The sequence below is a fragment of the Phoenix dactylifera genome, chromosome 7, assembly GCF_051530095.1.
Source record: "Phoenix dactylifera cultivar Ajwa chromosome 7, Ajwa_hap1_PhDact_Kaust_v1.1, whole genome shotgun sequence".
NCBI lineage: Eukaryota > Viridiplantae > Streptophyta > Magnoliopsida > Arecales > Arecaceae > Phoenix > Phoenix dactylifera.
In genome coordinates this window covers 27,008,441-27,033,600 of record NC_143196.1, presented here as the reverse complement: position 1 = coordinate 27,033,600, position 25,160 = coordinate 27,008,441, and the positions used below count along the sequence as shown (strand labels likewise).

The window sequence follows — 25,160 nt, the reverse complement described above, 5'->3', positions numbered from 1 at the left end:
TGCCTAACATCAACCTTGTAGGGATTAATGTTGACTGGAAAACCTAAGTGAGTTGACTAGATGAGCTAGTTCCAGAAAAAGGATAATGATATGAAGTGATTGAATGACTACAGGTCCATGTCAGGTGAAATTCACAGCTAATCCAATGACTGCCTGCTTGCTTAAGTGCAGCTTGAGTGGTTGGATTAATTAAAATAAGAAGAGCAAGGCAGGGCAAAAAAAACCAGAATATGAGAGCATTAAGACACATCAATATTTATGTTTCATGCATGAACTTGGTGGTTGAATGAAGAGATTGAATGACAACAGGTCCAAGTCAGGTGAAATTCACAGCTAATCCAATGACTGCCTGCTTGCTTAAGTGCAGCTTGAGTGGTTGGATTAATTAAAATAAGAAGAGCAAGGCAGGGCCAAAAAAACCAGAATATGAGAGCATTGAGACAAATCAATATTTATGTTTCATGCATAAACTTGGTGGGGCAATTGATGAGGTTGTCAGCTTCTAGAGGAATATAAATGGCGTTATGCGCTCATTCATAATTTATCTCAAAAACAATCAACAATGGATACAGATTGTGACATGAGACAAGCAGTGCAAATGCACTTACAGAATAGAAAATACTGCTAAAAAGAAGAATATAATGGAAAAAAGAATTAGTCCATCTAATGCATTGACAGTAAAGAATATATACTGCATCAACATTCCTTTATTTGGTATTCTTCTTGACAATATAATAACTTTCACAGCTTCATCTTTGTATCCTTATAATGAGCTTCAACATGAAAATTTAACCTACTCTATGCTCTCTAGCATGCATTTGCCTAATTACAAAGCCCTATGGACACCTTGCGGTTCCACAGGAGTACATTATCGTATTTATAGAAGAATTATTTTTTGGTCCTCACCTTCCTATTTAATCTAAATCCCCGAGGCTCCTTTTCTTGACAGGAACTTTATGCAAACCACCATCCACAAATAATAAATATCATATCCCATGTGGGACATGGTAAATCATATTCATTATTGTTGCTTCATGAAGAAGGGCTTCTGACAAACGAGGAGCTTCTCATCGTTGTTACCATTAACCTCCATCATGCGCGTATCCCACTTTAGCTGTGTTATTACAGATCTGGCTTCTTGAATAAGAGGAGCAGAATCATGAAGTATCACCCAGCCCTGCATGTGTATCAATTACCAGTTTATGCAAGTCTTACAAGAGCAATCACAGACCTTAGAAGCTCAAAATTGCTAGAAACTGGATCCTTAACATAAGCAAATATTTTGCAGAAATTGGCCAGCAAAAGAATATCTCATGTTCTCCAATTGCTGAGGATCCCGGGGGTTGTAACATTTTGCAGAAAGAATTTGAAAAAGACAAGCAGCATCGGTAATCTTTGTAAGTTTAAAATTTCAACAATTTGTTTGAAATTGAATCAAGTGACAATGTGGTATCTTATACGAGAAGCTACAATTAGTTTTCTGATACAGAAGTACACAAATACTAGACAGACCTCGATGAATCTTATTTTGGAGTGAAGCAATCATGAAGTTGATTAATTATTGACAATTCTTCTCAAAAAAGAGAAAGGGAAAGAAAACAATTGCCAAAAGAATCTGACTCTTGGAAAAACCACTGTCGGCAGCCATCAGAAGATTTAAAATTTTTTGTTTTTTATCCCCTTTCAACAATTAATTTATGGATTGGAAGAGATGATTGGATGGCATCTTTCCCTGATACATGAGCAGACATTTTATCTATAATCAACTTTGACATGACAAGAGATTCATAACATGAGGCCATAATGTTCCATTTGTTATTTTTATGCTTTTATAGGGAAATGGACTGTGAAGAGGACCGAACAGCCAGCAAATTCCCTGTTGATCTGGCAAGAACTTTGGCTTAATTTGGCATATCATTTCTCTGAGACACGTGAAAAGAGAAGACAACAATAAGCAGTTTCAAGTAGTAGGAAGTAATATCTAAACCATTATTTATGAGTAGGAAACTCCTCTGCCTTGATGGATTACAGGTTTGATTTTTATTTAGTTCTGGCCAACTAATTTTCGTCTCAAAGAATATGGTCATTTCTTTACCGCGAACAATAAATTCTTGTACTGATCAACTTATTCTTCCGGGTTTACTTGTACTGGGAGAGTTTGACAAAGAGGAACAGAGAGCAAATTTAAGACAAGCAAGACTGCTGAGACTTGAGATACAACAAGACCTTCCTCCTGTTTCCTTATATTCCGTTAATATTATTCCCAACATACCATCATGATCTTCCAAATTTGATACTAAACATTTGCAACACTAACAAGAAAAGCGTAATCTCTCCCAGCAAAAGAACAGACTATGAACAGGATATACATACTCTGTATGTTTCTCAAATGGGTATTTGGCAATTCAGGTTTGCCTAATTTATGATTAACATTTTCTTAAATAATAATATATGCTTAGCATCATGGAGACTAGTCCTAAGTGAATAAACATTTGATGTATCAGTTTCTTCTTTCATGTACATGACAGGTTTTATTCATTTCTTATTTTCTTTCTTATTTATTACCCAGGAAATATGAGGCCCTAGCATTTATAGCCATGTCCTCATACAAGTAAATTTTTTTTGCCGCATAAAACAAAGGACTAAAAGGTAGGTAAATCCAAATTTGAAGAGGTTAGAGAGATGCATAAATGAAAGTGCAGTATCAAAGGTTATGTGAGCCCATTGATACCAGCACGCTTAGCAGATAATGTAACATAATATCAACTATCTTATGTAAATCAAAACATAAGAGCGAGTTTAGCATAATAAAGTAAGCTTTGAATCTGAAGGTTTGCAACATGATGAAGGACAGAGTTACGCGTATTCCAGATATATGGTTTTGAATCTTAGTTTGATGTTAAAAGGACTGAGACTGGAGGGTGTGCCACACAAAAAAAGAGTAGCTGGAGAATTATGAATGCTTTCCAGAGGAATTCTTCAGGAAGTGTTTCTATAGACTCAGAGCTGCTGGCTGCATTACACTCTTCCTTTTTTTATTGTTATTATTGCTGTATGGTAATATGACATTGATATTAGTTTTAGTCATGTTGTATGATATGCACGTGAAAGGAGGATCCATGTTGGAAAGATGGACAAATTACAGATGAGAATTCTGAAACATTTGTAATGCAAAAGCAGAAAGGACACTTTAAGATGCTCTAGCCGTGCATGTGCTGTAAAATTAGACAAGCTAGATCAGGAAAAATTATATCCTGATAAAGGATTAAGATTGTTGGTTATGGCTATTCTGACAAGTTGTATTTTTTTAAAACTTATTTATAAATGTTACACTCAAACAATTGTTTATAAATGAAACTTCAGTTTTTGGTTCAAGAATGCAACAAAACAAGGTAGGCCGAACATGACCAAACCACCTGGTTCAGCCCGTACCGAGCTGACCCGATGGGGAATTGGGTTGGTTTGTCTATTAAATTAAGTTCTGGCCCCAACCGGCCGGAATAAATTTCAAACCGACCGAAACCGGCCGCAAACCAGCCGAAACCGTTCGGAACCAACCAATTCCGTTCGAACTCGGTGGGAACTATCTGATTTGCACTGAGTCAACCCGGTTCGGAATCGAAATCTGGAAATGCTTATAACCCAGATAGCGCGTTCTTTATGGGATGAACATACAAAACTATAACACTGCTTAGTTAGAGAGGTGGGCTGATCTGCCTCCTGACTATGCTAATAACCGGATATCTACAGAAGACATTGTCACTCGACGAGATTTTATATATCAATATGTATGTCGTACTTCAAATATATATAATTGATTGTATTATTTTATATTTCTCACCTCACTATTTGATTTGAGGATATTTCATATTGCTTCTTGTAGCATGCAACATCTTACTAATTATTTTATATTTTGAATAATTTTAAAACAACAAAATGCAACATTTAGTTTAAACCAAGATCATAGAAATATCAAAAAAACATCAAAAAAATAAAAAAATATATCAAATTAGACTTAAAATCATTAAAAAAGTTGAAAAGATTGATTACCAATTAATTGAACTTGAAAAACTCAAAAAAAATGATTACCAAGTGTACCGTGTGTCGGCTGTCCGTTGACCAGAACGGATTCCGGTACTGGTTCGGCGGACCTTGTAATAAAACATTATTTCTTAGATCTTTCTTTGATTTTTTTCCAATACAAACAACAGTGGTAAATAGAGGATCTTCATCACAAATTATAGCAAAGTAACAATCAAACTTCACATAGATCAAACTTGTTATTTAATAGGTTTATTGTAGATCACATCAAATGCCTTCCTCATTCTAAGGCACAGTCATTCATGCTGCATAGACAACCATGCACAATGGAAATGTTTTATATTGATGAATAGCTACCTAGTTAAAATACCAGGTTACACAATCATTTTCAAAAGGAAGTTCCAGGTTGCAAGAAACTGCTTATATGAAGGTTACAGCAAACACGGTATGACTACTGACTGTCAACCAACATAAAAAAGAAAAAGGATAAAAAAAGATAAGCTTAAATACTTGCATACCTCTGGTCGTAGAATGCGATCAATCTCCAAGAATACGTCAAGCATGGAGCACCTGTGCTTCTGATGTTTTTCAAGAGATAGCAATCCATCAGCATGCATCATATCATAAGTTCTTGGATATGTTGGAAATGCTTCACACCTAATTAAAAATAGCCATATTTTATGAATAATATTGAAAACAAATTAATAGAAGAGAGATTTAAGACATGAAGAAACAAATCAAATGGAACTCATTGACACTTTAGAACAAACAAGCAAGGTAAATTCAACTCTATATACATATATATAACATCTATAGAAAGATTAGACCTAATTATAGCCAAAATTAACAAATCTTATCTATCTGGGATGGCTTTGAATGAATAGCTAAAAACTCAGAAGTTGCATAAAGAGGTCTAGAAATGATGAATATTTTTTAACGTAACCAGACCAGAAGAAGGTGAGAAAACTAGATCAAATGCTTCCTTCTAAGGCATGTATTGGCGAGGACTATAAGCTGAATGTTCTACAGAAATGTGTTATGAAAGGCGAGCCATTAACTGCCTTTTGAATATTATCCAGCATAAACTAGATCAAATGCTTGCAGCTTCCATTACCGGATGCTCTATGAAAAGATGGCAACAAATATATGAGGGACTAAGAAAAAAGAAAGAAAGAAAAAGGACTTGAGATGGGATTTTTGTCGTTATATTAAACAATTTTTGTCTAAAAGATAATGAGATAAAGGCTAGAAAACCAGCTCAGATTATGCATCATCCACAGGGAGGTACCTGCACGAGACTGCAAATAACTTGCAGAACAGAATAAATAGCGGGCGGAAGCAGTCATACGTACCAATCATGCTGAACACCAATAAATCCCCTATCGAAAATGAGCGGAAGGTAGTTAGGGCCACTTCTAGGCACCACATTCATCACCCATGCAGATTTTCCAGCATCTAATAAAGCAGCATTGAAACCACCAAATCGAGCATTCATGTCTAGCACATTTCTGAGCATGTTAAAGGGTGGGGCAGGATCTTCATCACCAGGTCTCTTTGGATGATCTGAGAATATCAGAGGTGAGAGAAGAGACCAATAATTTCGGACCACTGAGTTCCAGTTTGCAGCATCCTCAGCAAAGTATTCTAGGTGTACACCTGGTGAAGGGAAACACTGTTAGTCTATGTTAAACAGGCATGCAGATATAAATGATGATAACTGACATGGTAACTTTAAGAAATCACATCACCAGACAAAGAACAGTTACATTCTTTGTTTTTTCTTTTTTCTAAATATTATAACATACCATGTATGTCAAGTTCAGTAGAATTCAATTTAGCCTGAGTAGGCCAAGGTGTACGATATTCAATGGGAACCCAACGCTGACTTCTGGTTCCCGCTATGCATGGATTGAGTGGTTGGTAATATGGAGATTCAATATCATGGCTTCTACCACAGACTGCAGGTCCAGATTTCCTATAAAATGAATGTATTATATGGTCATAAATCAGGATCATTCATTGATTGTGTATTAACAGAATACATAGCACATGGATGTGGAATGCATACCTAGAACTGTAACATTTCTTTTTACTGGTCTTTTTCCACACAATCGTCTCATCTTGTTGTGACAACATATCCCAACACAGATTTTCAGCGAAATCACGAATGCTTGTCCACTTCCTTTGGTTCTCTTTGTCACGCAGAGATCTATGAGTATTCATAAGTGAAGTCCAGACAAAATAACCCCCAGGCCTCAAAAGTCTGTCAACTTCAACCAAGAAAATACCATCTGCAACAACATACTGGACAGCAAGTCAGAAATTGAAATATAATAAATAAATTAAATGGGTCTGATATACAAAAAGAGACAAAAGGGCCTATGATTTTCTACTGGGATTCTTATTAAAAGGAATCTCAGTTCACTTCAAAAGCAATAGATCAAGAAGTTGACTTTAGGAGGATATGGATTTCTTCGTAGTTTGCATAGTTTATTGCTCCAGTATATCACATCAACTACAACTTATCTATAAGATCTCTGCCGCATTCAGATGAAAAGGAAAAAACACATTAATATCAACCCATTGTTTTGACAGTGCAGGAAAACAAAAGCAAGCTTGCAATTTTTGAGAACTTGGTAAATTCAAGTCATCGCCATGAAATAAAATTTCAGCATACTGATTTTACTTTCTTTTCCACCTTATCCCTCCATTACAGAGAACTTAAAATATATAAATTATCGAAAAAAAAGCAGCACTCCTCTAAGACAACTGTATAGGATTCATGCCACGTGCAACTTACATACTTCAGGAAGCAGTTAGAAAAAACTAATATTATTACCCTCTCGTTTAGTTATGTGTAACCAGCAATAGAAAGTGTTGATGAGCATTTATTTTCATATATACTGTCTCCTAGCTTCATTCGTTATCTTCTGCTTGGACCTTTCTATTGATTTTTCTGCCATCTTATAAATTATTTCTTTAATATGGCATCCCTTGGTAAAATGATATATACTAGAGTATTTGCAATCTATAGCTATTACAGGTCACATACAGTTAAATCACATGAATTACCAATGAAACTAATCCCAAGTATTTGGGCTCAGCTATATTTTCTAAGTCATACCCTTTCAGTTCTACTTAGTTCTACATGCATGTGCTTTTAATATTTCTTTTAAGGTCTTTTTTCTTGACCTAAGATACACATCCAAGTTAGTCTCTTACTGCAGCATCAAATATTCACTGCACATGACCATACTACGTTACTTAGTTCAGTCAATTTATGCAGTTAGAGAAGGTCCAGTGCTACCTATCATGTTCACACATGTGAACTATTCTTCCTTGGTATGACGCTTCTACAGCATTCTCATATCTGCTCTGTTCTATATTATGTGATTAAATTCGCCTTTTACACTATGGGTTTATCCTAAGGAATTTTTTTAAGATGTCCTGTTCATAGTAAGTTAATAAATGTTGAGGATCCTCCACATTTTCTATCTAATGTTATAGGAATATGCAACTTTTCTTTATCACAATGATGGACGAATTGTTATGAAGAAGAAGTTTGGAAATGTGTTATTTGACCTTCAAGGGCCCATATGAACAAAATGTTTAAGGGGACATAGGCAACTGAGATGTAAAAAGAAATGACTGTTAAAAGGATAAAAGTACAATGCTACCATAGTTATGAATCATAACTAAGAATGGAAAATTTATATCCATATATTTTGATCTGGGCCATTGTAACATGGCAGCCAGTGCCCATCATACCTTAGAATTTTGATGTGCAAGTCCTAGACTAATGTCACTGCCACCAAAATGGACGATACTATAACAAATTAATGGAGTCGAAATTATGCAATTGTACAAGCAAGAAGTTATTGGGTCATTCAGGTTTCTAATTAATGATGAAAGTCCATTTATGTAATCATTCCAAGCTGGGAAAAACCATTTCTGTTCATTCATTTGTTATGCATGTTAAAGTTCTTATACAAATAGTTTGTGGTAATTAGCATCACAAACATATTTCTTTTATACTGGTCATGCAGCAATGGTTTCTACTGCCTTTATATGCTATTAATAGCCCAAATAAAAACATAATATGCTGATGAAAAAACATAATATTATAAAACCGGCTTGACAACTGGAATTGTTCCCTCTCACAATGCCTTTACTAATTGTAAAATAATGCTCCAGGAAAAAGTTAAGAAAAAAATTGAGTGCATCAGCTTAAATATCTAAATGTTATTTGTCATCTCTATTCCTCTTTTTATTTGATTGAGAAATTGTTCAAAGATCCAAATATTTTTAGTTCACTATCATATTCACCTACAATAAGAAATACTGGTCTTGTAAGGGTCATCAAAGCTGTTGGAACCCAGACACAGGATTAAAGAGAGTAAAACAATAAGAATTCAAGGCAATTCTAACTTTAACCAATTATGACCAATTAACTTACCATTTTTCTCCCACTCAATCCCACATCTTGCACAATGCAACATATCAAAGGAAAGATATGGATACGGCAACTGTTTTGATGCAAATGAGCCAATCATAGCAGGAATGCCTCTCTCAAGAGTGAGTTGAACTTGACTACCAGCAACCTCATAGTTAGCAATGCACAGGGTCAGCAGCTGCTTTGAGAAAAGATGTGCTCCAAAGCTACCAAATCCACACCCTATATCCAGGACAGTTCTGACCTGCAATATTACGGTCAGACCTAGCACATAAGTTACATGCAAATAGACAAAAGTAGAATAAAGACGACCTGTCACTACCACAATTATAACAACAAGCTGCAAATCAAATAACATTGATTTACAAATGAAAATCTGGACAAAGAGGATAATAACGATGGCTAATTTGATTAAGTAAAACTATTTTAAGCATTGCTGTTGAGAAGAAGAAACAAATTTGTGTCAAGTGAAAATAATGATCAGAATGAAGATGAATTCTTGTCTGAATGTGCTTGTCAAGGTTTTCTGGTTAGTGCAGGAAGATAGCTTATCTCAGCCAGGTTAAACAACAAAATATACGATGTTTCTTTCCAGACTAGCTCGGATAAAATCAAGTTTGCAATACAGAATTTTTTTGCAAAAGATACCTAGGTCAACCAAGTTAGTTCTAAGTATACCAGCATGATATGACCAGTTCACAAAAAAAAAAAGCAAACGATATTTAACTGTATAATGACAATTATATCAATATTTGCATAAACATAATCAACAAGCCTTATTTAATCCATCTATAACCTGTAAATGGACATTAAGGTATAATTGGTTCTTATTTAACACATAAAAAAATATATGGAATTTAACAAAATCATGCAAGAGATTATTGATTATCCAACAGTAGCAGTATTTTGTATATATTTATATTTTAATATATCCATACAACTCACTTTTATCAAGTCATATAATATCAGGCTTGGAACTGAATCATAAGGGAAAATCATAACATTTGGATAAAAGAAGAGGCAAAATTGGGCCTCTTGAATTATGAGACAGAAAGTTCTAAAAGGTGTCAGAGAGAACTTTGAAAAAAAGTGCCACATAAAAGGGAGAAACGAGCAGAAATTTGACAAAAATAAACAGAAACTTTTGCTGTGTGTGTTAGATAAACAAGATTTTCCCAAAAACAACAAAAGTACCTTTTCTCCCAAGAAGGAAACTAAAATAAAAAAATTCAATAATTTAAAATTTGTATGACAATGATTTTGTTCTACTCAGCTTCCTAGACATCGGCAATGTCATGATCAAGTCACCTGTCAAACTCAAGGCCACAACGAGTTCCAAGGTAGTGTCATATTCAAGGTTCATTTTCACTGACACATAAAAAATATTTTAAAAAACAACAGTTTAATACTAATAAAATGGCTACACTAGTGACATCAAAGATATGCTGATTTCAGATACTTTAGTTGAATACTAAAAACAACAGAAATATGCTAACTTCTTTACTTAGCAACAAAAGGTCTAATCCAAAGAAATTCTGCAGTGATGGTCTAAATTCCAAGAACTATGGAAATGCAATCCAGTCTGAAAAAACAGAAATAAATGCACAATGAAACAGTTCCTTCTAAGTGTTGAAAGTGAAGGAAATTTGTTAAATGAAGTGGAAAAAAACACTATGACCTGTTATTTGAAAGACATGAACTCTATGCACCCAATTGAGATTTTTAAAGAACAGTCCTTAAGTATCCACCCAATTAAGAATATTGTCCTTTTTGTAAACTAGCCTACTTTCCAAACAGCATCACTAAAACAAGGTTCCTTACAGCCTTGTATAAAGTATATTCTGTTTTATAGTTAAACAAGAACCAACAGCAACTCAAAGCACATATCCTGTTAAACAGAGCTGTTTTTTAAAATAAAGCAGCTCAGCTTAATCTTTTACATTCACGTATATTGTATGCTTTGTTATGTTCTTTACATCACTTTCTCCAACTGTAAGTATGCGAAGCCGTGAACCACGATGAGAAAAATTTCACTCACCCCAGCTTCATTGAAATTAGACTCATTCCTCAGCCCAATCATTTCAGCTATTTGATGTGAATAGTCTTCCACTCCATCAACCATAAGGGAGTCAGAGTGGAAAGAGATCTGCTCTTCCTCCACCATCATCCTGCAAGCACGCAGCTTAAAAGCCACATAAATCGAAAGAAGCACGAGCTAAATTCAATCTAGTAAAATAAAAACAAACACGAAATTTACCTCTTGGTTAGGCTCCCAGATGAGAATTCCTGCCCGGTGATCTTCACATTCTCCTTCCAAATGATATCTCTCCCACTTGGCCACCTCAGAGGAATTCTATAATTCCTTGGTAGCAGAATCAAACAGTCCCTATCAATCGCAGACTCTCGAACACATTGACGCTCGTATTCGATAGGGGCCTCATGATCTCCCAAATCCAAGCTCTCTGAAATATTGTAGTAACATGGGACATAGTTCTCATACTCTGGCGGGCAGAATTCCAGCTCCTTCAACCTTGCTTTGCCCAGCGACAGCTCCCCGATATCCGATAAGTCAGCTACAAGCTGCTCTTGGAGCCGCCGGTAGCCATGATAAATGTTGTGGCGAGAGGAGTTGGAGATGGAGACAGCCCAATAGAGCGATCCCAAGAGTGCGAGGACGGTGACGAGGACTAGACCAAGCTTAAGAAGCAACAACGTCAGGCTTGGCCGGCTTCTTGCTCCTCTGCCTGGGCTCGTGGCCTCATGACCAAATCCATTCTCCAAAGAATCCTTCACCTGGTACTTCTGATCAAACATCTTATAGCCGCCGATGCCGTCACTGACCCGTCCGCCGCCGGATAGCCCGCGATATAGAGGCCTCGACATCTTCCCTCCTGCTTGCCCCAAGGGGAAGTCAGCAAAATCCATGATCAAAAATTCATCTTTCCGATCAAAAACTCAAATTTCAACTACAAACAGATCAAAAAAACTAAAAGAAGGCCAAGTTTATCCCTTCTAAGTTCAGAACAGCGGATTAGCTAAATGGGCAGTGGGGAGATAAGAGATGGGGAGCATGGAGAGATGGGTTTGGTGGGCCATGCAACCAGAGCAGAACCAATATCCAGGAACGGTCCCATCTACCTCATTCCTCGGTAAAAGAGGAGGGGAAAAAAGGGCACTTTTTCAAAAGGACAATTCCCCTACCTCAGTTCCAGTTCATTAAAGTACAGGGCAGCGAATCAAAAGACCTATTTTCTATTCCCCAATGGAGCCCAACCTCTCATCCAAGACACCACATTAATGCAAAGCGGAAGTCAGTAAACAAGGAAAAGAGGAATCTATACCCAAGAATCTGCAGGAGAATTGAAGCGACCACCGGAAAAATCCGAGCTTTCTCAGGTTGCGGATCTCGGCAGCTCGCCCGACAGAGTCATCCAACCATTCCCACGACTAAAAACACTTGGATTTCTGCTTTGTTTTCCCTCACAGTTTACTTCACTGTCCTGTTCTCCTTCTTCCTCCTTTTTTCTCTCCCACTTCGTCTTCTTCTTCTTCCACTCTCTTAACAAATGGCGGAACAGAGAAGAGGACGGAAGAGGAGACCGCGTTCCCCTCCCTCTCTCTCGAGTGCTTCGCTTCTCTCTCTCTCACGAGCCTTTTAAGCACTCACCAACAGGATCCGCGTTGCGAAAAGAAGGAATCAAATGGGGGCAATCGGCAAATTTCTACAATGACAAAGATTTTTTTTTTTTTTTTTTATGGTACTGACCGGAGGGACGAATCAGTGCAAGAAGTGGGGCAGATCTGTGGAACTACTTTGACACCTTTTGAGGTCTGCAAGACTGCAATCGCGGTATTATAATTCTTTTAAAGTTAAATTCGTAAAAAAGACGTAATAGCTATGTTTGCATATAATAATAAATTGGGATAATAAACTTATAAAATAATGGTAATTTCATTAGGTATACCTGGATGACCACATCAGGTCGCCGTGTGGTATGTTCCCTAACTTCCTCATACACTATATTTTTACCAAAAAATATTAGGTCTAGTTTTTTGTGGATATTGAAATACTATTACAAACTTATAAAATAATGATGACCACATTCTGGTATAATTCAGTATGATAAACCGATTACTTTGAAGTATTTTCCCTAATGTCAATATATGCTATATTTATGACCAATAAAATAAGTCACATTGTGAGCTATATTAATGCTAATAATCAAACTTAATTGTCTACTCTTCTTCCTTCACGAAAATATATAAATATTGGAGATAATCCTGATCTTCAATAGTGAGGGTGGTTGCTATTCATTGACCTCATGGGGAGTTAGTTGTGCATATGAATGATATAAATACTACTGTTGCTTTAGCTTTATCCACGCTAGCAACATATTTTTATGTAGGTCTTACCAAAAAAGAATTGGATTATTTTCAGAAATACATTCAACCAACTCCAATACTTTTACCAATTAACATTCTAGAAGATGTCACAAAACCTTTATCTCTTAGTTTTTCACTTTTCGAAAATATATTGGTTGATGATTTAGTAGTTGTTGCTCTTATTTCTTTAACTCCTTCAGTAATTCCTATATCTGTTATGCTTCTTAAATTATTTATAAGTAGTATTTAAGCTCTTATATTCGCAACGCTGGCTGTTTTTTTTATAATATGATGTTTGAATTCATTGTTGCAACAATAGGAATCATTTAAAGAAAGGAATTTCTAATTACTTCAATTACTAAGGTTATTATTCGTTGATGTTTAAAATGAAAAATGTAAACAAAATCCCAAAACTAAAGTGGTTAGATCAACCAAATTCTTAAAATATGTTAGCACCTTAGCAAATAAACAGTAAGTTTCAAGACACACATTCTACGTACGACGTGCCAGTGGAGCATGTCAATAAAGATTTTCTGGTGACTAGTGGGTAGATGCAAAGATGATTAGATAAGAAAAAGAAATCAGCCAGCTCATCATACATTTGGATGGAATTTTGGATGAATAGAAAATAAGTTAGTCAGCTGCCAATTGGATATAAAAACACTAATTAGACTGGCATTTGAGAAGATGAAGATTTTTTTTCTAAATGTTATTTATTTAAAATTAAAATTTTATACAAATCTTTTTCTTTTGGAGGAAAGGAAATGAAGAATAAAATTATTGAAACCCAAAAATGGCCATGATTGCTATAGACAATAGAAGAAAAGTGAAGATGTTGATGGAAGCAGGGACAAGTTGGTTATATAATAAAAGCAACCGTATGATGCCAAATGGAGATTGGTGAAGGTTGAAAGATAGTAACTATATATTAAAAAATAAATGGGACTATATGTGTATGTACAACAAGAATTTTGATTGTAAAAAAAAAGTTAAATATAGCTTCTCAATGTTTTAAAGAGCAAATTGATCTAATATATCTTGGATATAATTTATAGAATAAACTAGAAAACATGATGACAATAGAAATTATGAATCATTTTGAATTACCATTGATATAGTCAATTATGAGTAGCTGCGATTGATTTGTTAGCCATAACTGCTTTGTGCTTGCTTTTGAATTTGTAACAGATATATGATCATGATTAGTAGAGGAATATTAACTAGCTTTTGTTTAGCTAGCTGGTATCTATCTGTTTGCTTATTATTTGCATCAAGGAGAGACTAAGTTTGATTGAAGAGCGGCCATTCTACCATTATTTTTTTGTAAAGAACCTTAATAGCTTGTTTACAATAGTTTATCAATATGATGATGAATTGAATGTTTGTAAGTTTTGTGACACAAAAGTTTATGTTGTACAAAACTTCACATAACTAGAAAAGATTTACATTTATGTAAAATCTTGCAACGAAAGTTTTCTTTCAAAAGAGAAAATAAAGTATTTTCAAATTCCAAGCATGACTGCTAAGAAAATAGAATATGAAAAAAACAGGAAAAAATCAACAATCAAATTCTTTTCTAAAGGGCCTAAAATCTTTGTTTCTTCAAAATTATCAAAACAATTAGAAATAACAAATAAACAAGCAGATCAAAATAACTCATTGCGTATTAAGCTATTGAATAATTAAAATAATAATAATAATAATAAAGATGAAAAAATTATTGACCCCCATTTTATCTTCTCTGCATGTCAAGACAACCTTGGCTCTCATTCTCAGCAGTGCTTCTTGCCCTTGAAAGCAGCTCACTGAAAGCCCTAAAAGCCTCAGAAGATGAAATCGAGGTAACCTCACCGCACTCAAATTAGTGAGCTACCGGTCCAGGGCCAGGATGTGGACGTGTGGTCCCCGCCGGTGATGATAACCACCGCGTCGACGGCGCTGGGCTGTGTCGGTGGTGTACGACAATGCCGTTCCCCACACGCTCCCTAGCGTCCAGTCGTACCTCCGACCGCAAGATTTACACCTTCAAAAATCAGGACCGTCCATTTCCACCGCATATCCATCGTTCCTCTCCACTCTCTAGTATGATGGCCGCCATGTGATTGTGTTCCTGAACTATCTCTACCCTTGTTGTTTCTAAATTTTACGCTGGGTCCACCAGTTGCGGCGATGTAATTTTATTAGATTGTAGGACGTAAGAGTTGCGGATCTTGGGATTCTGGAAACGCGGTTTACTTCAGTTCCGAGGAAGTGGAATTTTTTCCGGTCGGAAGTGGGAAATCGACAAAATCTCAGCCGTACATTGTGGACGTCTCGAGTGCCGAGCCGCACTAATAATACAAGATTCTCGATTGGAGCGCCAGGATCGCTGGTTGGTGCGAGTACCACTTTAGTGGACGGTGACGGAGGCCAAGACTCATGGGTTCGTCATTGAACTTTTTCAAATCCCTTTGGCCTCCTCTTGCTCCCCCAGCTTATTGGGGCCCACTTATCAATGTTTTTGATGAATTTTGCATGAAAAATTTACTTAATTATGAATTTTAAATTTTTTTAACTATTTTATGAAATTGAATTCAAAATCTAATCTATTTTCATTTGGATTGGACTGAACTGAATATAATTATTAATTTTATCGATCCAATTTTTAAGTCAAATCATGTCAATAATAATCCTAAAATGAGTCACAATAAATATATAAATTTATTATCTAATTATGTCATAAATATATTATATAATAAATTAATAGTATGGAATTTTTAATTAAAAATGTATTTTATATAAGTTTGATTGATACTTATATTCAAGTATAATTGGCAACACTTACTATTCACTAATTATATGGCAAAATAAATTATTTTTAAATATATAAGGAGGAAATAAAATATATATTATCCTAGTTATGGTTGGTTCAAATTTGTATAAAAAATTTAGTGATCTAAATCAAATTCAGAAACAGTTTATATTTTTGTATTCACGTCCAACCTAAATAAATCTAATTTGGGTTGGACATAGGTCTGGTCTTAAAGTACCGGTCCAACTTGCAGCCTTAGTTTTCCAATAGATTGCCCCAATTTTATCAAAAATAATTAATTTGTATCTAAAAAATTAATGAACAAGTAATTTTTAAGCAAAATTCGAATATTTTTTTTTTTTTTGAATCCCCAAAGTTGATGCAGGACAATTGTAGGGAGAAGAGGAAAGAGGGAGGAAGATAAGAGGAGGGTAAAGAAGAAGAATTAGGCTTCTCACCTGACTCTGGCCATGACTTCACACCAGAGTTTTAGAAAAAGTAAAGCTATTTTCATTCAATCATTCAATAACCCTAAATAAGTACATGGACCCGTATATATAGGGTCAAAAAATAACAAAAAGACTCTATAAAGAAAACAATCCTATAAAGTGACAATATGCAAACAAGCTCAATCAATATAAAATAAAATAAAATAAAATAACATAAAATCAATTCAATCAATGAAAATGGCTAGACCATCTTTCTGTGACGACCGTGGCTCCACGTAACAGGCGATCTGATATCCGCACCAATATGTGGCCGAAGGTTAAGGCAGATACATGCCACGTGTCATATGCAAAGAAGGCTTGATGTTTTTATGTGGGCTAGACTTTGGTAATTTAGATTGCTCTAGGCTTGTTCTTATCTCTACAAAGCTTGATAGCTGTCACAATTATGTGGCATGCGGACAATCAGTGAGCGTGGCCACGGGACTGCACTGTTAGCAGCATGATGTCGACTAATTTATCTCTTTGAAGAGAAAAAGTTTTCTTACTAAGAGAGAAGTTTCAAAATAAGATGTACTTGGTACATTGTGATTACAGAGAATGGCAAGGTTCATGGATGGTTTATCATGATAACCCTATAAAGATTTTGGAGACGCTCGGCTATAATATTCTTTATCAGATAAAAAACTATGGTTCTTATTACAACTTTTAAATCTTTATACTAACTAAAATTATTCTTTCTTTGGTGAAAACCAATTGAGCAGATAATATTTTTATTTTTCATGATTGAATATAGCTGTCTGTTATAAAGACAAATAATAATATTAAAATAGTCATCAATTTATTTTGAAATAATGCAGATACAAGCATGGTAATAGAAATGGTGCTCACTATAACTATATAACAATTTTGGTGTTAATGGGACTTTTGGACATGGAGTTAAAATTCTAGTTGCATGAGGCCATGAGCAACCTGCAAAATTTAATTGTTCAAAAATTGCATAGAATGGGAGATATTGTTATACTATATAGAAAATTTATATATAGTACTGATAGTTTCTCATATACTATGTTTTATATTCTTTTTCAATTTAAAATGTAATTAAAAGAATAATTGAGTGAAGAAATGGTAGCTATTTTTTATTATTATTTTTTGAATGAAAATGGAGGAGTTGAGACACTTTTCCTGGATTTATTAACTAGATAAATTAATAGTTACAAGAGCTATTGGGAAAGGCCAAAGATGGGAAGAAGAAACAAGAAGATACAAGAACATGGGGGATGTAGATCAGTCCAAGAACTAGTGTGATGTAGCGATATTTCGTTTCAAACATCTTCTTGCTCTCGAGGTCTTCAAGCATTTACTCTTGTTAAGCATGTCTTGAGTTTACAAGTTCTAGAAGATCGAGTCTATATCACTTTTAAAAAGTTGATTTAGGATACTAGTCCAAGTCCACATCAACTTAGGACACTAGTTATATATTGGCATAACCTGATTATTATAGAAATATCAGTTTGAGTCTAAATCAATTTACTCTATTATATATATATATATATATATATATATATATATATATATATATATATATATATATATATATATATATATATATATATATATATATATATATATATATATATGCCTCGTAACCCTAAGGGAAGAGAGCAATTGAGTATCCTAGAGATTGGGTGTATTGGGAACTAGAGTTTGTGAGGTATTCTTGTACTTTGTAATCTCCAATTTTTTCATAATGAAGCTTTTGCATTATCCTTGTCTGTGGATATAGGTCAATATATAAACCATATAAATATTGTGTGTTTTTGTTCTTCTCTTGTTTTTTTCTTTTTTTCCTTCTTATTTAATTATTCTCCTTGCCTGTCGCAACAAATGGTATCAAAGCCTTGGTTTTTTCGATTGGAGTTTCGCGATGACGATTGCATAAATAGAAATCAAGAAGTTTAATGGTGCAAATGATTTTGGCATTTGACAGCTTACGATGCAAGTCTTTTTGGTGCAACAAAGGCTGTGGAAGGTATTAGAAGGTAAAGAGAAGTTACTAGATAGCATGTCCAAGGAAGACAAGGTGGAGTTATTGGTGTAGGCACATAGTACAATTCAATTTTATTTGATAGATGAGGTGCTCAGAGAAATCGTTGAAGAGAAGACAACGACTGGACTCTGATTAAAATTGAAGAATAGGTACATGACCAAGTACTCGCAAACATAATATACTGGAAATATCTGCTCTACCACCTGCACATGAAAGAAGGCACACCCATGAAAGATCATATAAATAAATTTAATAAAGGTATTTTGGATTTAAGAAATATTAGTGTTTCAATTGATGATGAGATCATGCCCTTATTCTATCATGCTCACTACCATTCTCTTATGAGAATTTCATTGATACCATGTTGTATGGTAGAGAATCTCTTTTAGTTAGTGATGTAAGAGATGCCTTGCAATCTAAAGAGTTGAAGAAAAAGATGTCTAGGAGTTACGAGGAGAATCAAGAAGAAGGCTTGCTGGAGAAAGAGGTTCTAGTAGTAAGGGTAAGTCTAGATCAAAATTGAAAATATTTGTTATTTTCATCGACAAAGGAAGGGCACATTAGAAGACTTTGTCTAGAGAGAAAAGGAAAGGCTTAAAAGAGAGATCCTATCTCTGAAGCTAATACTAGTATAGCATAGGAAAATTCCAATGATATTAGTAGTGAGATTTTGTTAGTCAGTATCAGTAGCTTTGGAGAGAGTGGATTCTTGATTCTGGTGTTCTTTTAATATGACTTATAATAGAGATTGGTTTTCTATCTATCAGACTAGGAAAGAAAAGGTTATATTGGAAGACAATAAATCTATTGCGATTGTTGGTGTAGGAATAATCCAAATTGAGATGTATGATGGTAATGTGAGGATCTCAGAAACTTGGTATATTCCAGAATTGAAAAAAAAATAGATTTTTTTAGGTACTTTGGATTCTTAATGGTATAAGTATATCAGTGAGAATAGTTTGTTGAAAGTCTCTAAGGGAGCCCTTTTAGTGATAAAAGAAAAGTTGGTTAATAGCTTGTATAAATTACTGGGTAAAACTATAACAAGTACTGCAGCAATTTCTTTATCTTAAGATTATGAAATATGAATGCTACTCAGTTATGGCATATGCTTTTAGGGCATATGAGAGAGAGAGGAATGATGATTCTATCCAAGAGATCTGCTTGATGGTGTGAAGATAGAGAAACTAGACTACTATGAATGTTGTGTATTCGGCAAGTAGTGCAGGGCAAAGTTCAGTACTGATTTCACAATACCAACGACATATTGGATTACATCCATTCAGACTTTTAAGTCTCTTCTCCAATTGCATTGATGAGTGGGCATTATTATTTTCTGATGTTCATTGATGATTATTCTAGAAACATTTGGGTATATTTTCTAAAACACAAGGATGAAGAATTTGTCAAATTTAAACAATAGAAAGCGTTGGTTAAGAATCAAACAGAAGAAAGATTAAAACACTAAGAACTGATAATGAGTTGAAATACTATTTGGATGAATTTGACAAGTTATCCAAGAATAAAGGTATAGAGAGACACTACACTGTACAAGAAATACGACAGTCGAATGGAGTTGTAGAACGGATGATTAGGACATTCATGGAGAGAGATCATTGTGTGCTCTTAAACATTGGACTTGAAAAAACTTTTTTGGTTGAAGTAGTTAGTATGATATAGTACCTAGTAAATCTGTCTCCATCAATTGCAATTGAGTGTAAGATTCTCCATGAGGTATGATTCGGTTACTTTGTTAATTATTCTAGTTTGAGAATATTTGGTTGCCTTGTATATGTTCATGTGATTGATCATAAATTTGAACCAAGGGCAAAAAGATGCATATTCCTAGGTTATGCAGAGGGGGTGAAGGGAGAGATTGTGGTGTACAAATGATTCTAGGTCATCCAAAATTATTATTAGCAAAGATGTTACCTTTGATGAGTCTGCTATGTTAAACCAGAAAAAGAACTCTGCTAACAATGTAGGTATAAACTGTGGTTTTAGTAAATAGGTGGAGCTTAATGTTGAAAATTCAAAGAGAGTGTTACAAAACTCTCCAGTTCAACTTAATGAAATAGAGATGTAGAATTTTATAGAGGATGATATGTCACAATAATAATAACAGTATAGTATTGCTACTAGTAGGAAGAGGAGGCAGATTAGACCACTTTCATGATATGCAGATATGGTTGCGTATACTCTTGCAGTAGTTGAAAGTGTTGAAGGTGAGAAACATTCTTCATACCAAAATGCAGAGAATCCAACTAATATGTTGACTAAGCCACTTCCAGATGACAAATTCAAGCATTACCTGGACTTGATTGGTGTTTGTGGAGGCTAGTGCCCTTAGGGGCAGGTGTGGAAGAGATAATTAGAAAAGTTTCAATATATATTGATATGGTAAATTTTAAGCCAAGGTGGATATTTGTTGAGTATGTCTTGACTTTACAAGTTTTAAATCGAGTCCACATTAGCTCTAGAAGGTTGACTTGGGATACTAGTTCAAGTCCACATTGACTTAGGAGATTGGTTATATATATTTTTCTAACCTAATTATTGTAGGAACATCAGTTCGGGTCTAAATCGATTTACTCTATTATACATATATCCCTTGTAACCCCAAGAGAAGAAAGCAAAAGTATCCAAGAGATCAAATATATTGGGATCTAGAGTTTGCAAGGTAATCTTATACTCTGTAATCTATTTTTTTTTATACTGAAGCTTTTGCATTATTTCTGCTAGTGACATAGGTCAATAGACCGAATCATATAAATATTATGTGCTCTTATTCTTCCCTTGTTTTTTCTTCGTATTTTGTTATTCTCCTTGCCCATCGCAACAACTCTACTTTTCGTTGTTCTTAATATAGAACAGGCTTCCTTTCCCTTCTGCTTGCTTTGCCTCCTAATCCCGCAATTATAGCCATACTTACATCATGGAAGAATAAAATATAAATTTAAGATTTTTTTAGAAAGAATTAGATATTTTTACAAGTGATTTGATGCTTGGAAAAAGCGCACACACAAAAAAAATAGTGCTTGGTTTGAGTAATTCATGCAAATGCGGAAAGCTATTCTGGCTCCAACTCATAAATCTTATAACTGAAAATAAATTCATTTAAAAGTTAAATCTTGAAATCCATGAATTTAGGGAGGCGACAGAAAACGTAGCCTATGGAACACTGGATGTTTCGGCCCTTGTTTAAATAATTAACGCATGACATCTACCTAACTTCTGGACCAAAAAGATAAAATGCACCAAACATCCAAGAATTATAGAACTAAATAATTAGTATTCTATACGTATGTTGTCATGAAATTTAGGACCATGCCTCCAACTAGGGTAGTAGCTAGCATTCTATATCTACTACCATTTGCAAATAGCTATTTTCTTGTCTTCATGCAATAAATAATTCATATTGTACCAAAACAAAATAAAAAATTTATAAAACGAAAGTCATTTACCAACCAAACATAGATATCCAAATTTATAGGAAAACTTTTATTTTCTTGAGTTTAGTTTTTTGTTTTTTTTTTTACTAAAATCAATTATCTAGGTGGAGGATAAATGCTTCACCACCACTAGTATTGTTGCCAAACATAAATCCATTTAATAATACCCACCGACACTTTAAAGCATAAGCCTAAAATTGATAAATATCCTTTCATGATTTAGTTAAACAAGATGACAAAATTATGTGCAACGTCTACATTGTGGACAGGTATTTTAGGATCTCATAGTGGTAGATATGATATGGCATGCATGAGAAAATAATTCAAAGATTGGGTTGGCAAAATTAAGGTCTCCTAGTCTAACTAGATCTTGGTTGGTCAAAATAGCTAATTGTTTTGAAGTGGGTGAATCGAAAGTCGGGGGAAGTGGGAGAGTTGGAATGTGACAAGAATCCTTGGGTCACACTGGTACAGCTGGGCTTGACATCTTGGTCAATCCCAACAGTAGGTAGTGTTCCACCATCAATAACTGGCCCTACTTATAATATTCAAATTTGCGCACACATAAGAATATATTTAATAAAATATTATATATATATATATATATATATTAATGTATAGATTAGAGATCTCTAAGCTATATCATTTTTAGTATTTAAGCAATTTAGAGATAATAGATTCGAACAGGTTAGATCATCAATGTTGTAACCCCATTGTTCAATATTGATCTATTTTATGTTAGATAACATCATCTCTTAAAATGGGTATGGTTGGATGCAGATAGTGAAATTTGATATTTCAATAAGCAACATTGCTATGTGCATAGGCTTAATTTTTTTTCCTCTAAAATACATATTAGTAGGCATAATAAAGGATTTGGAGAATTTGAATTAATTTTCAATATAAATCTAGTCTATCATCAAAATTGATAGTTTCAATACAAGTCCTCTTAATAAACTCTCTTCTACCATTAAACAAGACTCAATTATTCTCTTTTGGTAGGGTAGCTAACATTCTGTTTTATTGCCATTGGTACTTAAAACACTCAACTAGCTATTTCTCATAGCCTCGGCAATTGTTATATGCTAATTTTGAGTGTGTTTTGCAACCGAACAAAACAATGGCTCATCATCCTAATGATCCTAAACCTAAAAAAATAGAAAGTTGAGCTCTTACAAGGTTGTTTTTCTCAAATTAGATCAAGGCAAGTTTAGTCTAATGCATACGATAGGATGGATGAATATGGTCGCAAACAGTTCTGGATGGATCGGAGACGGGCACAAGTGAAATTCAATCCTTGCTTGTATCTGGTCCCTAACCTAATTCAACTTCTTGGATAGGATTTGATCACATTTAATATTATCAATCCATTGAATTTTTTTTATCAAATTTGGTCAAAAATAATCAAAATATAAATCCTAATAAACATATAAATATTAATTATCTAATTGTATAATAAACATTTATATAATAAAATAATAGTAAGCAATAGGTAAATTATCAAAAACATCTTTCACCTAAGATTTGATTGATGAAAACATATTACCTATAATCAATAATATAGGTTACTATCAAATTATATTGTGAAATAAGATTAATTTTGTAGGGTTTTGAAATATAAAGTACTGTAGTTTTGGATCAGTTTGGATTTAGATTAGGAATTTAAAAATCCAAGTTCAATTTATATCTGAAATGGGTCATGTTTTTTAATCTAAATCTAGTCCAAATAAGTTTACTTTGGTTTGGACCGAATTAATTTTTTACTTATTTTGAAGCAGATCAATCCAATCCACTTGCAGCCTTATAGATGATATCTCAACTAAGAAATAGCCTAGTGGCGGTAGCTCTCATGAAAACGGGGGAGGTTCTAATGGTTTGAAACCTAAAAGTACTTTCCCAGTATTTGAATCTAAGTGGTGGATTTTCCCTTCCCCCTTTTCAAGAAAAATTAAAGTATAAAAACTAAAGTTAAATTAAAAAGTCAATGATCTAGTAACTTAAAAGTAACCATTGTCCAATGAAGCTATTAATCGTCATCCGGGTTGACTCAAATCCAAAAGGGAGCAACAAGAAGGTGCACAACATCAATTATTCCAACCCCAGGCATCCTACAGTCTGAAATAAATAATGTAACCTTGGTACCTTTTGTTGAAACAACCTTACATATTACACAATATCATGAACTTTTTCTCTACACAAATTTGGGTTTCTATGTTAATTTATACATATAATTAAATTTCTGATCCAAGGTAACAAAAAAAAATGATAATCTTATAAGGGGTCATGATTCCACAATCCATGGTTTCTATGAGAACTATGGATAGGTTGGCCAAAGAGCAGATGAACGTTAGTGGACGAGGGAAACAAGATAAGAAAGGGGAGTTGGACCTCCATAGAAGAGTCCAAAGGTAGCCACCATTGATGGCTGTTGAAGTCGGCATTGACTCCATTGTCAGTGCCTACAGGGTGCGACATCCCCCTAACACCACCATTTTAGTGCTGTGAAAAGCACCAAATCTTTATTAATATTAGATAGAATGGGGTCAGTGTTGGCAAAGATTACCCATTATAAGCTTGACTTAGCTTACTTTTGCTGCCCCATACTTCTTTCCTTTGGCCGGATTTCAGGCTGTTGATGATCTCGTGCCAACATTTTTCACAATCTTCTTGGTCAAATGTCATAATTTTCTTCCTCCGAATTTTTTTGAGGTTATGGTTAAGTTGTCAGACCTTTTATTCTTATGTCTACATGGAGTGAAATTGTAAAAACCCAGAAAAAAAAAAGACGTTAACGGGCCGGCCCGAAAAGACCGGACCCGTATCCCTCTTATGATCGTGCCCTAGGCACGATCGTGAAGGAAGCCATTTTGAGGGAGGGGCGGCGGCGTTGGAGCGGAGGTCGCCGGAGGAGACCGGATGCCGGAGAGGAGGCCAAGCGCCGAGATCCGGTCGGCCGCGGAGGAAGTTCCTTCGGTGAAGATCTTCCACAAATCGGGTGAAGAAGCGTGGATCCGAGGGGAGTTGCTCACGGTTCCTCCTCCGATTTCTCACCGGAAGGATCGCCGGAACGCCCCGCCGGACCGAGGTAATCGTTCCTTTGTGTTTTATTTTCTGGATTTTGGGTGGCATGGGTAAAGTGTTGGCCGGTGAATCGTCGGAGAAGAGCCCGAAACAGGGTACCCCTGTTTCGGCCTCTTCTTTCCAATTTTTGGCTGCCGCCGGCCACCGGGATGGCCGAGATGCATGGCGGTGGGGCTGGTCGGGTTCGTGTGAAGGTCAGAGATGATTTCTAGGGCTTTGTATGTGATGAGGGAGGGTGGATCCGAGGTCTTCTTCCTCGGGATCCCATCTCTCCTCCTCTTCCCCTCGTCGGTTGGCCACCGGCGACGACGACGACGGTTAGGTGCCGTCGGGTGGGGGCCGAGCCACCATCACGGTGGCTGTGAGGAGGGTCTTCCGTGGATGAATGGAGGAAGGGGGAGGGGACCCAGTGTCGGTTTTTGGGGGAGGAAGAAGAAGAAGGAGAAGAAGAAACTTCTTCTTC

The 25,160-nt window shown here is 35.2% G+C and overlaps 1 protein-coding gene across 4 annotated transcripts; it reads right to left on the bottom strand.

The window, feature by feature from the left end:
• Positions 1–687: 687 nt before the first annotated feature.
• LOC103722402 (putative pectin methyltransferase QUA2) lies at positions 688–12,324 on the bottom strand. Of its 4 annotated transcripts, none has more exons than XR_015967440.2 (9): positions 11,836–12,286; positions 10,752–11,385; positions 10,533–10,662; positions 8,498–8,738; positions 6,110–6,332; positions 5,847–6,016; positions 5,394–5,697; positions 4,560–4,619; positions 688–1,177 (listed from the first exon to the last, which is right to left on the bottom strand). XR_015967440.2 is itself a non-coding variant. In XM_008812952.6 (9 exons), exons 2-9 carry the CDS (start codon positions 11,375–11,377, stop codon positions 1,022–1,024), a joined length of 1,989 nt encoding a protein of 662 aa, XP_008811174.4. In that variant the 5' UTR covers positions 11,378–11,385; positions 11,836–12,324; the 3' UTR covers positions 688–1,021. The 4 variants fall into 4 exon arrangements, 2 of the variants coding, with proteins under 2 accessions (XP_008811174.4, XP_026666314.4); XM_008812952.6 differs by having other exon boundaries at positions 4,560–4,698; positions 11,836–12,324; XR_015967439.2 differs by lacking the exon at positions 11,836–12,286 and having other exon boundaries at positions 10,752–11,810.
• Between the last annotated feature and the right edge of the window lie 12,836 nt (positions 12,325–25,160).